The 12,755-nt window shown below is 41.8% G+C and overlaps 1 protein-coding gene across 1 annotated transcript in view; it reads right to left on the reverse strand.

The window, feature by feature from the left end:
* Positions 1 to 12,755, reverse strand: part of Hsl (hormone-sensitive lipase) — a 174,016-nt gene that overhangs the window by 131,489 nt on the left and 29,772 nt on the right. Inside the window, exon 4 of the mRNA XM_071683738.1 lies at positions 5,282 to 5,736. Coding sequence (XP_071539839.1) covers positions 5,282 to 5,736 — 455 coding nt within the window. The remainder of the gene's footprint in view (positions 1 to 5,281; positions 5,737 to 12,755) is intronic.

Genomic DNA, 12,755 nt, shown 5'->3' on the forward strand with positions numbered 1-12,755 from the left:
AGCAATGCCACTTGAGTTTCTCAAGAAAGGCATAACAGTGTCAATGATTTGTTAGTCAGGCTGTTCAGTGTTTTTAAGGCCCAGGGTGATGTGCCTGAGGACTGGGCAAGGGGACAAAAGTGAATGCTAGAATCACACAGGCATTAGTCTACTGAGTGTACCTGGTAAGGAATAAGGGAGGGTGGCGACTCTGAGGGTGGTGGCATGCACAGAACATGCGACTCGGAAGAACCAATGTTGGTCAGAAGGGACAGAAGATATGTGAACTAGGCAATTGGTTCTGAAGGTTTGTGTGAATGAAACTTGGAGAAAGGAAGTGAACTGTATGAGGCTTTTGTGAATCTGTAGGAAGCATAGTACAGGGTTGACAAACACATATTATTGGGGTGACAAACACATACTATAGGGTTGACAAACAGAGCTTGAGGATAGTGCTAAGAATATATGGGGTACATAGAAATACATTAAGTACAGTGAAGAGTTTTAAGAGGAGAATAAGGCATACGTGCAAGTTGGAAGGGAGGAGGGTGATAGGTTGCCAGTGAAGGTGGAGTTTGTGTCAAGGGTGTATGATGCCACTGTGGTTGTTTCAATATCTTATGGATGGGGTGGTGAGGCAGGTGAATGAAATGGTCTTAGAACAAGGTGTAAGGTCTATGGGATAATGGGGATGGGGGGCATGGGAAGTGAATCAGTTGCTGTACGCAGATGACAGGCTCTGGTGGCAGATTCAAGAAACTCCAGAAGTTGGTGACAGAGTTTGGGGGTATGTATGAAAGGAGAAAGTTTAGTGAATATGAATACAATCACGGTGATGAGATGCAGCTAGGGTATGAAACAGAATGGTCTGAGATTAATCAGGAATGGGGAAGATCTGGAGGATGTGGATAGAATTAGATACTTGGGAGTGAACTTGGCAGCAGACAGGACTATGGAGGATGAAGTGATTCATAGGGGATGAGAGAAGGCAAAGGTTTTGCAAGCTCTGAGGAAGAATGTGGATACAGAGGTCAATGTCTGTCAGCAAAAAGATGGCTATATCTGAATGCATTATCATCCAGACAGTGATGTATGGATGTGAGGCTGAGACCAAAAATGCAAAAGACAAGAAAAAGGTGGATATTTTTGAAATGAACTTTAAAATCCCTGGGGTTAGGGGAGAAAGAATACTTCCCACGTATTCCCTGCATGTTGTAGAAAGCGACTAAAAGGGAAGGGAGCGGGGGGCTGGAAATCCATCCCTCTCATTTTTAGTTTTCCAAAAGAAGGAACAGAGAAGGGGGCCAAGTGCGGATTTTCCCCAAAGGCTCAGTCCTCTGCTCTTAACGCTACCTCACTAACATGGGAAATAGCGAATAGTATGAAAAAAAAATGTTTGAAATGAAGTGCCTCAAGATGATATGTGGTGTAGTTTATAATCAAAAGAGCAGACCAAGGTGTGCTGCAATGGCTTAGTCATATGGAGAAGACGGACAAAGAGAGTCTAAGTGAATATATGCATCAGAAGAGGAGGTAGCAAAGGGGAGGACTCTGAAAAGGAGATGTAACAATCGAATGAAAGTGGCTCTGAGATATTATGGCCTGAACATTTAGAAGGGTGAGAGGTATACATAGGACTGAACATATTGGAGTGCTATGGCATAAGGGGCAGCATTGTGATGTCAAAGGGCCAAGTCAAGACACATGCAGTAGAGGGAAACCATGGATTGGTCTGTGGGGCATGACTGCGAATAAGAGGGTGACTAGTTTTGGTGCATTGCACCTGGAGGGGATGTGAGCAAATGTTTCATCTGTTCCTGCTGCTAACTCTCTAAAGTTGGTAATGGCATGAAAGTGCGAAGAAAAGATATAATTTCATTCATTTTTCATCTATTGTTACAGAAGTATTCTCAGCTGATAATATCAAGTATTTTCACAGTTCTTGTTTATAAATTTCAATGCAAAGGTGAGTAATGTGGCAGTTGAGGGAATAGCTGGTGTACATGGGGTGTTCAGTGTTGTAAATGGAAATGGTGAAGAGCTTGTAGATCTGTGTGATGAATAAGGACAGGTGACTGGGAATACCTGGTTTAAAAAGAGAGATATACATAAGTATACGTACATAAGTAGGAGAGATGGCCAGAGAGCATTACTGGATTATGTGTTAATTGATAGGCGCGTGAAAGAGAGACTTTTGAATGTTAATGTGCTGAGAGGTGCAACTGGAAGGATGTCTGATCATTAACTTGGGGAGGCAAAGGTGAAGATTTGTAGAGGTTTTCAGAAAAGAAGAGAGAACGTTGGGGTGAAGAGAGTGGTGAGAGTAAGTGAGCTTGGGAAGGAGACTTGTGTGAGGAAGTACCAGGAGACACTGAGTGCAGAATAGAAAAAGATGAGAGCAAAGAACATAAGGGGAGTGGGGAAGGAATGGAATGTATTAAGGGAAGCAGTGATGGCTTGTGCAAAAGATGCTTGTGGCATGAGAAGCGTGTGATGTGGGCAGAGTAGAAAGGGTAGAGTGGTGAGATCAAGAAGTAAGATAATTAATGAAAGAGAAAAAAGAGGCATTTGGACGATTTTTGCAGGGAAATAGTGCAAATGACTGGGAGATGTATAAAAGAAAGAGGCAGGAGGTCAAGAGAAAGATACAAAAGGTGAAAAAGAGGGCAAATGAGAGTTGGGGTGAGAGAGTATCATTAAATCTTAGGGAGAATAAAAAGATGTTTTGGAAGGAGGCAAATAAGGTGCATAAGACAAGAGAACAAATGGGAACATCAGTGAAGGGGGCTAATGGGGAGGTAATAACGAGTAGTTGTGATGTGAGAAGGAGATGGAGTGAGTATTTTGAAGGTCTGTTGAATGTGTTAGATGATAGAGTGGCAGATATGGGGTGCTTTGGTCGAGGTGGTGTGCAAAGTGAGAGGGTCAGGAAGAATGATTTGGTAAACAGAGAAGAGGTAGTGAAAGCTTTGCGGCAAGACGGTGGGTTTGGATGGTAGTGCAGTGGAATTTATTAAAAAAGGGGGTGACTGTGTTGTTGACTGGTTGGTGAGGATATTCAGTGTATATATGGCTCATGATGAAGTGCCTGAGGATTGGCTGAATGCATGTATAATGCCATTGTACGAAGGCAAAGGGGACAAAGGTTAGTGCTCAAATTACAGAGGTATAAGTTTGTTGAGTATTCCTGGGAAATCATATGAAAGGGTACTGATTGAGATGGTGAAGGCATGTACAGAACATCAGATTGGGTAAGAGTAGTGTGGTTTCAGAAGTGGTAGAGGATGTGTGGATCAGGTGTTTGCTTTGAAGAAAATATGTGAGAAATGCTTAGAAAAACAAATGGATTTGTATGTAGCATTTATGGATTTGGAGAAGGCATATAATAAAGTTGATAGAGATGCTCTGTGGAAGGTATTGAGAGAATATGGTACGGGAGGCAAGTTGCTAGAAGCAGTGAAAAGTTTTTATCAAGGATGTAAGGCATGTGTATGAGTCGGAAGAGAGGAAAAAGATTGGTTCTCAGTGAATGTCGGTTTGCGGCAGGGGTGCGTGATGTCTCCATGGGTGTTTAATTTGTTTATGGATGGGATGTTAGGGAGGTGACTGCAAGAGTTTCGGAGAGAGGGGCAAGAATGCTGTCCGTTGTGGACGAGAGGGCTTGGGAAGTGAGTCAGTTGTTGTTCGCTAATGATACAGTGCTGGTGGCTGATTCAGGTGAGAAACTGCAGAAACTGGTGACTGAGTTTGGTAAAGTATGAAAGAAGAAAGCTGAGAGTAAATGTGAACAAGAGCAAGGTTATTAGGTTCAGTAAGGTTGAGAGACAAGTAAATTAAGAGGTAAGTTTGAATGGAGAAAAACTGGAGGAAGTGAAGTGTTTTAGATATCTGGGAGTGGATTTGGCAGCGGATGGAACCACGGAAGCGGAAGTGAGTCACAGGGTGGGGGAGGGGGCAAAAGTTCTGGGAGTGCTGAAAAATGTGTGGAAGGCTCTCACCTTCGGGAAGCAGAAATTAGTATGTTTGAAGGAATAGTGGTTCCAACAATGTTATATGGTTGCGAGGCATGGGCTATGGATTGGGTTGTGCGGAGAAGGACAGATCTGTTGGAAATGAGATGTTTGAGGACATTATGTGGTGTGAGGTGGTTTGACTGAGTAAGTAATGAAAGGGTAAGAGAGATGTGTGGTAATAAAAAGTGTGGTTGAGAGAGAAGAGGGTGTATTGAAATGGTTTGGTCACATAGAGAGAATGAGTGAGGAAAGATTGACAAAAAGGATATATGTGTCAGAGGTGAAGGGAATGAGGAGAAGGGGGAGATCAAATTGGAGGTGGAAAGATGGAGTGAAAAAGATTTTAAGCAATCGGGGCCTGAACATGCAGGAGGGTGAAAGGTGTACAAGGAATAGAGTGAATTGGAACGATGTGGCATACCAGGGTTGACGTGCTGTCAATGGATTGAACCAGGGCAAGTGAAGCGACTGGGGTAAACCATGGAAAGTTTTGTGGGGCCTGGACGTGGAAAGGGAGCTGTGGTTTCGGTGCACTATACATGACAGCTAGAGATTGAGTGTGAACGAATATGGCCTTTATTGTCTTTTCCTAGTGCTACTTCACACATGTGCGGGGGGAAGGGGTTGTCATTTCATGTGTGGTGTGGTGGTGACGGGAATGAATAAAGGCAGCATGTATGAATTATGTACATGTGTATACATGTATATGTCTGTGTAAGTATATATATAAGTTGAAATGTATAGGTATGTATATGTGTGTGTGTGTGTGGATGTGTATGTATATACATGCGTATGTGGGTAGGTAGGGCCATTCTTTCATCTGTTTCCTTGCACTACCTCGCTAATGCAGGAGACAGCGACAAAGTATGATAAATAAATGAATAATAAAAATTCTCCCCTTCTTTCTATTCTATTTTCTCCTACTTTCAGTGACCTGACACAGTGTGCTCCGGGGGTGAGAAAGGGTCGTGTGTGGCAGTTTGTGTTAACAATCCTGTCATAATATTCCCAACTTGGGTTGCAGAAAAAAAAAGTGTGGGGAAATCTTTCATCATAAACAATAATCTATAAGGCTTTAAATGGTTTCTTGTTCATGAAATACTGTTGACAGGCAGTAATCAATTTTTGTTGTGACACTTACATGGTAACTTTTCCATCTGCTAGTGTGAACAATAGTTATCAGAAAGATTATTTTGCATATGAGATTTTAATACTAGTAATAAATTATGTGAAGTTTTTTCTTTAAGTGATACTCATATTTAGTCAAATGAAATTAAAATGCAACTCACCTGCTTGTCTGTTCTGGAATCTAGGACATATTTCTCTAAAAATTCAGTCACATATCTCCTCGAGCGTTCCTCTTTTTCTTCAGGTTTCTGATAACCATTACTGTTACTATTTTTTGTCGATGAATCTTCTAGTTTAGAGGCCTCTGATGTAAGTGAAACTGTAGTAAGGGTATCTGATCCTGGATCAGAAATAAATGAAGGACTTTTGACTAATACTTCAGCGTCTTTAACATCACTTTCTGATACTTCTACAAATGATTCTGTATCACTGTGTGTGTCTATTACTCCTGCCTTCCCTTGAGGAACAGCAAGTGAGGCTGGACTATCATCTGTAGGAGCTTCTGTCACATCTGAATTTGTAGAAAGCTTAGATACTTGAGGGCTGGGTGATGGCAAAGTTGGATCTCCAGGTGTAGTCACACATGAAGTATTTCCACTTGGGACACCTGCATATGCTTTAAATAGAGAAATGTAGGTTTTGAAAACTGAAAAACCTTTTCTCTCTGAGGCAGTGTCCTGGGAGCATGAGAGACATCCTGTAAGATATCTCAGAGAAAATCTGGGTTAAGACCTTCTAACCCTCAGTATATACTGTGAGGAAGCACTGGCTTTCCTCAACCTTCGCTTATCACTCAATCATGGCTGCAGCGCATCACTCGTTTTGGGCCTGTCCTCATTCAGGTAGAGACTGGCATAGACATAACATAATCAACCCACTAGGGCTCAGTTGCTCGCAGCTCAGAATTTGCAGACTGCAAGCTTTAACCCAAAAGTGGCCACAGCTGGTAGGAAGAAAGGTTTTCTAAACAAACACAGGATGGTAAGAAAACTAGGAACACTGCCTCAGAGAGAAAAGGGTTTTCAATTTTCAAAACCTTCATTTCTCTCCTCTGCAGTATGTAATGCAAACATGTGAACATACCCACATGAAAGAGGAGGTTTAAAGTAACTTTCACATAAAAAGACTAAATGCAAAATCAGAACTAAATACCTTCAGTGCTGAGATCTGTCTCTTCTGAGGGAGGAATCACTGAAGCCACACATGATAGATGCACAACAGTCTAAACTAAGTACCACCTGACAAAGGTAGTACATGACTAACAAGGATTTCTTTTCTTGATTTCCTCTGAGGACAGGTTTCTGAGGAAGGCTAGGGTAGAGGCTGCCTTCCCAACACAAGTGTTCTAGCATAAACCCCAAGTTTAACCAGTAAAACAATGCTATGGAAAGACCCTTTTGGGGCAGATTTTTTTTTACTTGCTCCAAAAAGAAGCAGGATATGTTTTTCTTATCAACCAAGAAGAGGGTGGATGTGTTAAAAATCAAATGCTTGAGGACATTATGACATGTGGTGCGAAATGGTCTGACTAAGGACTAAAAAGGTAAGAGAGATGTATGGTAATAAGAAGAGTATGATTGAAAGAGGTAGAAGGTAAAATGGGTGTGCTGAAATAGCTTGGACATATGGAGAGAAAGAGTGATGAGAGGATGACACAAAGGATATATGTGTCAGGAGGGAGGGAACAATGAGAATGGAAGGTGACCAACTGGAGATGGAAAGATAGAGTGAAACAGATTTTGAGTGCCCTGGACCTGAACTTGGAGGAGGGTGAAAGGTGTTCACAGGATAGAGTGAATTAAAGTGACGCAGTATACAGGGGTTGATATGCTGTTAATAGACTGAACCAGGGCACATGAAGAAGCTGGGGAAAACCATGTAAGGTTAGTGGAGTCTGGTTGTCGATATGGGTCTGTGGTTTTGGTGCATTACACATGACAGCCGGAGAATCAAGATGAATGAATGAGGCCATTTTCTTTGTCTGCTCCGGGAACTTCAGTTTGTACCCAGGCAACTTTAAAGCACATCCTATTATTAACCAAATCATTATGAAAGAATTAGCAAGAAACAAAGACATCAGAAAAATTATCCTACAAACATCTAGTTGTACTACTTTGCTGATACAGTAAACAGCAAACAAGTATGAAGAAAAATTAATACTTAGCAGTGCAAAATGTACATATATTCAAACCTATTTTTTTTCTTTTTTGTGCATCAAAATCCAATTATCATGGTTATGAATGGGATGGACAGCAAGTCTATAATCATTGCCTTCTTATCAGATACACATATGACAACTCATCTGCGATTCTGTTGGATCTATCCTAACAAGTGTGATCTCCCCACCATCCATATGACTGTATATTTCTTCTTCCCTCTCCTCATCAGATAAATCAGAATGAGAGATTTTTTCCATTTATGATTAATACATCCAGCAGTCTCCTTACTTCTGAGGGACATAAGTGCTTATATGGGTGGTGGGTGCATAGTGTGCCCTGTGGGGAAGATGCACAAGCGCCCAGGGAACCACCTAAATGTGATGGGTGCTCCAAGCTCTTCGAAGGACACATAACTTTTCACCATGGTCACTAAAAGAACAATGAAGCTTTCCAGGCTGTTTCACTGACTCATTATTTGCTTGCGCTGATATCTATGGGCAGCCAATAGAGTTTACAGTGTATTGAGGATTCATATTGTGACAGGAAATTGTAGACTAACACTACTGTATGAGCACCTTACTACTATGCCCACAGCACTGAAAATGTTAATCAATGTAGATCTTCCTTTCTAAGAGGGATTTCATGGGTCTAGGTAAATGGTGTCGTCAATCACTTCTGCTGAAGAGATCTAATGGTCATAAGGCATGATGCTCTCTTGATGATGTTTTCCAAGAGAGGATGACACCAAAGCTATTTCTAAATTTCATGGTTTCATTCTTAACCATAACCAAAAATCTCAGGTTTATTATCTTAACTCATATCAAAATCATCAGAGAGAAGATTCTCGTGTCTGGACATACTGTACACTTTACTAATTCTTCTTCGTAAACCCAAGTTTTTATAAGATGCTGAAAAGCTTGACTGCTAGAAAATTATTTGATTAAAAGAGGTCTAGGACTTCAGAAAGCCCCATTTGGGCTGTGGTGGAGAATCAACTGGTCTTTGCTAAAAGAAAGGCCTGTAATATTGATACCAATACCCAAAGACTGAGGTTCTAGATGGGTGCTATTAAAAGAAGTAATAGTAAATTTAAACTAAAATGCCATCCACATCAATTGGTACTATCTTTGAGCAGAAGGGTGAATGTTATGTAAAGGTCATCTGATAAGCATTCTCCAAACTTCTTCCTGTAGAAGTATTTGAGAAAATCCATATGGTGAAAATTCCATAAGTGGTCTAGAAGAGCCTGAGGTATCAACCCAGAAGGGGGGACTGGCACCAAGGCATGTTTCCTACTTGGGGAAAAAGTTTCCAAGATGTATCAAATGGAAGAGATATATCTTGTTCCAATTTTTCCAGTCCAAGGACAAGGCATTTGTTGCATTTTGTCCCACATCTAAACTTAAGATACATATGCAGGTAGTAATGCACAAGTTCTGGTGGCAAAACAATCCACCCGAGGTGCCATTCTTAATGGAAGAATCCAGCCTGAAAATGTCCTTACAACAAATATTTTTGTTGACACAGTGTCTGATCTATTACAGTGCATCTATCCAGACAGCATATTCCAGAAAAGAGGCTTGGAGAGAATGGCTTTTAGACACAGCCAAGAGGAGAATCTTTTCCCCTATCTCTAAGAGAAGTAGGGACCTTCAAGAGACCTTGTTCATCGAGCAACAGACAGCCATAATATTGTCAATCAAAAATGATATTCCAAGATTGACACCATAGATTTTCTGGGAGAAGAAAACATCATGGGACCAACAGATGATTTTGTTGATATGAAAGAAGTTTAGTACCTCCATACAATGGCTGACACCTTGACATCTACATGACTCTCTGATGAATGGAAGCCCCATCCTTGATTCAATGCATCCATCCTCACTGCCACATATGTCACAAGAGGTCTCCAAAGTATGGAGGTTAACACTGTTGGTCCATCAAACCAAGGATATGAAAAGTTCCCAGAGTAGTATTCTAGGAAAAGCTCTGCTTTCTGTAGGAAAGATTTTGTACCCAAGAAAACTTTTAACCCACTGCCTCACCATATCAATGTTAAGGACTGCTAAACCATAGTTGATGTCAAGATACCAAGGTCTGAGACCATAAGGCAACTGTAACAATGATACAGTTCCAAGATATTTCTCTGGGTAGACAGAGCGCCACAGATGCAGACAGAGTTTTCGCAAATGTTGGTTAGTCTATGGAAAACAATGAGAGCTATACTTTTCTTTGTTCAGGTTTCAAATGATAGGCTTTTGTATGATCTACCTTTTCCTTTAAAAAGGCAAAATGAGGAAGCAGCCAGTAAGCAAAAAGATGTGCCAGCTGGACAAAGTGCCAAAATCCACCTCTGACACACTGATCACTTTTCAGAGGCAATGAAACATTCTGAAGGTAAATGCAAGAGTTTTGGAGAGAGGGGCGAGTATGCACTCTGTTGGGGATGAAGGGACCTGGGAAGTAAGTCAGTTGTTGTTTGCCAGTGATAGAGCTGTGGTGGTTGATTCAAGTGAGAAATTGCAGAAGTTGGTGATTGAGTTTGGCAAAGTGAGTGAGTGCAGCCCACTCTGATGAAAATGCTACACAGTCTGATCTTTACTAAAGATGAAACATGACCCAAAGGAAGAGGGGGAGACAATGATCTGAAGGCTATGTACAGATCATACAACTGAAAGAAAGCTACTGAGGCTCCATCTAAGACCAAGGTGTGACTCCCACTGTTAAGCTAACTCTTCATTAAGTTAGGTGGGCAGAAAGCTACTCAGCCTTCCTCAAGACCAAGGTATGACTCACACTGTTTGACAGGGTTCCACTCGGCGTTAAGAAAAACAGCATAGCCTTGGAGAAACCAGATGTTACGATGAAAGGGGATGAGGAGGAAGCTGGGTTCTTAGCTGCAAAAGTGGCTACAACACAGGAAACAGACAGAGGCATATCATCTAGGGTAGATAGCTTAGATAGTAGGACAGCAACCACTGACACAAAGTTGGAAGATACTTCCACCTTCCAACATGCAGGGAAACTCATCACCGCATTACCAAACAATTTACTAGCAACTCACAATAGGTTTAGCGTACTAGATGATGAAGTACAGGATGATCGTAGCATCATCCTGGTCAGGGACTCTATAGTCAGACATCAGGACCAAGAGTTCTGTGCATAGGGTAGAAACAGGGAGAACTTGTCATCCAGGAGCTAGGGGAGAATAAGTCCTAAATAAGTTTGACGACATAGTCTCAAACAATCCCTAGGATGTGAATTTTGCTGCTCAGGTAGGGATGAACAATGTAGTTAATACATCAGAAGAAGTATTAGAGAAGCATAGGGAACTTATTAGCAAGTCTAAAGAAAGTCATAGGAAGCTTATAGTATCGGGATTGCTGCCAAGGTATGACGTCGATTTCTGCAACCTCATTACAATGCTGGGGATAAACAAGAATCGAAACTCTCTGTAGGGAGAAGGAAAGTGTGTTTAGTATAGACCTGTGGGAGCATTTTAGTCATGACAGATCTCTGTACACTAGAGAAGGTCTTCACTGAAATGGAATATATACATATATACATACACATAGAAAGACACAAACACACGTACATATACTTGCTTGCCTTCATCCATTCCCGGCACTACCCTGCCCCAGAGGAAACAGCATCGCGACCCCGTCTCACAGAGGTAGCACCAGGAAAACAGACAAAAAATGCCACATTCATTCATGCTCAGTCTCTAGCTGTCATGGGTAATGCACTGAAACCACAGCTCCCTATCCACATCCAGGTGCCACAGAGAGATGTGTGGAAATAAAAAGTATGTGGTTGAGAGAGCAGAAGAGGTTGTGTTGTAATGGTTTGGACATATGGAGAGAATGAGTGAGGAAAGATTGACAAAGAGGATATATGTGTCAGAGGTGGAGGGAACAAGCAGAAGTGGGAGACCAAACTGGAGGTACAAGGATGGAGTGAAAAAGATTTTGAATGATCTGGGCTTGAAGATACAGGAGGGTGAGCGGTGTGCAAGGAATAGAGTAAACCGGAATGATGTGGTATGCTAGAGTTGACATGCTGTCAATGGACTGAACAAAGGGCATGTGAAACATCTGGAGTAAACCATGGAAAGGTTTGTGAAGCCTGGATGTGGATAAGGAGCAGTGGGTTCAGTGTATTACACATGACGGCTAGAGAAAGAGTGAGAATGGATGTGGCCCTTTCCTGGCACTACCTCGATGAAGCAAAGGGTGGCGATGCTGCTTCCTGTGGGGTGGAGTAATGCCAGGCATGGATGAAGGGAAGCAAGTATGAATATGTACATATGTATATATGTATATGCCTGTGTATGTGTATATATATGCATGTATATATGTGTATGTTGATTCATTTATTCCTTATACTTTGTCGCTGTCTCCCACGTTAGCGAGGTAGTGCAAGGAAACAGACAAATGAATGGCCCAACCCTCCCACATACATATGTATATATATACAGGTCCACACACGCACATATACATACCTATACACTTCAACGTATGCATATATATACATACAAAGACATATACATATATACACATGTACATAATTCATACTTGCTGCCTTTATTCATTCCCACTGCCACCCCACCACACATGAAATGACAACCTCCTCCCCCAAACGCGCACAAGGAAGCACTAGGAAAAGACAACAAAGGCCACATTAATTCACACTCAGTCTCTAGCTGTCATGAAAAATGAACCGAAACCATAGCTCTCTTTCCACATCCAGGCCCCACAAAACTTCCCATGGTTTACCCCATACACTTCACCTGCCATGGTTCAATCCGTTGATAGCACGTCGACCCTGGTATACCACATCGTTCCAATTCAATCTATTCCTTGCACGCCTATCACCCTCCTGCATGTTCAGGCCCCAATTGCTCAAAATCTTTTTTCACCCCATCATTCCACCTCCAATTTGGTCTCCCACTTCTCCTCATTCCCTCCACCTCTGACATATATATTCTCTTTGTCAATCTTTCCTCGCTCATTCTCTCCATGTGACCAAACCATTTCAATACACCCTATTCTGCTCTCTCAACCTCACTCTCTTTATAACCACACATCTCTCTTACCCTTTCATTACTTACTCGATCAAACCACCTCACACCATGTATTATCCTCAAACATTTCATTTCCAACACATCCACCCTCCTCTGCACAACCCTATCTATAGCCCATGCCTCGCAACCATATAACATTGTTGGAACCACTATTCCTTTGAACATACCCATTTTTGCTTTCTGGGATAATGTTCTCGCCTTCCACAAACTTTTCAATGCTCCCAGAACTTTCGCCCCCTCCCCCACCCTATGACTCACTTCTGCTTCCATGGTTCCATTCACTGCCAAATCCTCTCCTAGATATCTAAAACACTTCACATCCTCCAGTTTTTCTCCATTCAAACTTACCTCCCAACTGACTTGCCCCTCAACCCTACTGTACCGAGTAACCTT

Source organism: Panulirus ornatus, chromosome 37 (assembly GCF_036320965.1).
Source record: "Panulirus ornatus isolate Po-2019 chromosome 37, ASM3632096v1, whole genome shotgun sequence".
Classification (NCBI taxonomy): Eukaryota; Metazoa; Arthropoda; class Malacostraca; order Decapoda; family Palinuridae; genus Panulirus; species Panulirus ornatus.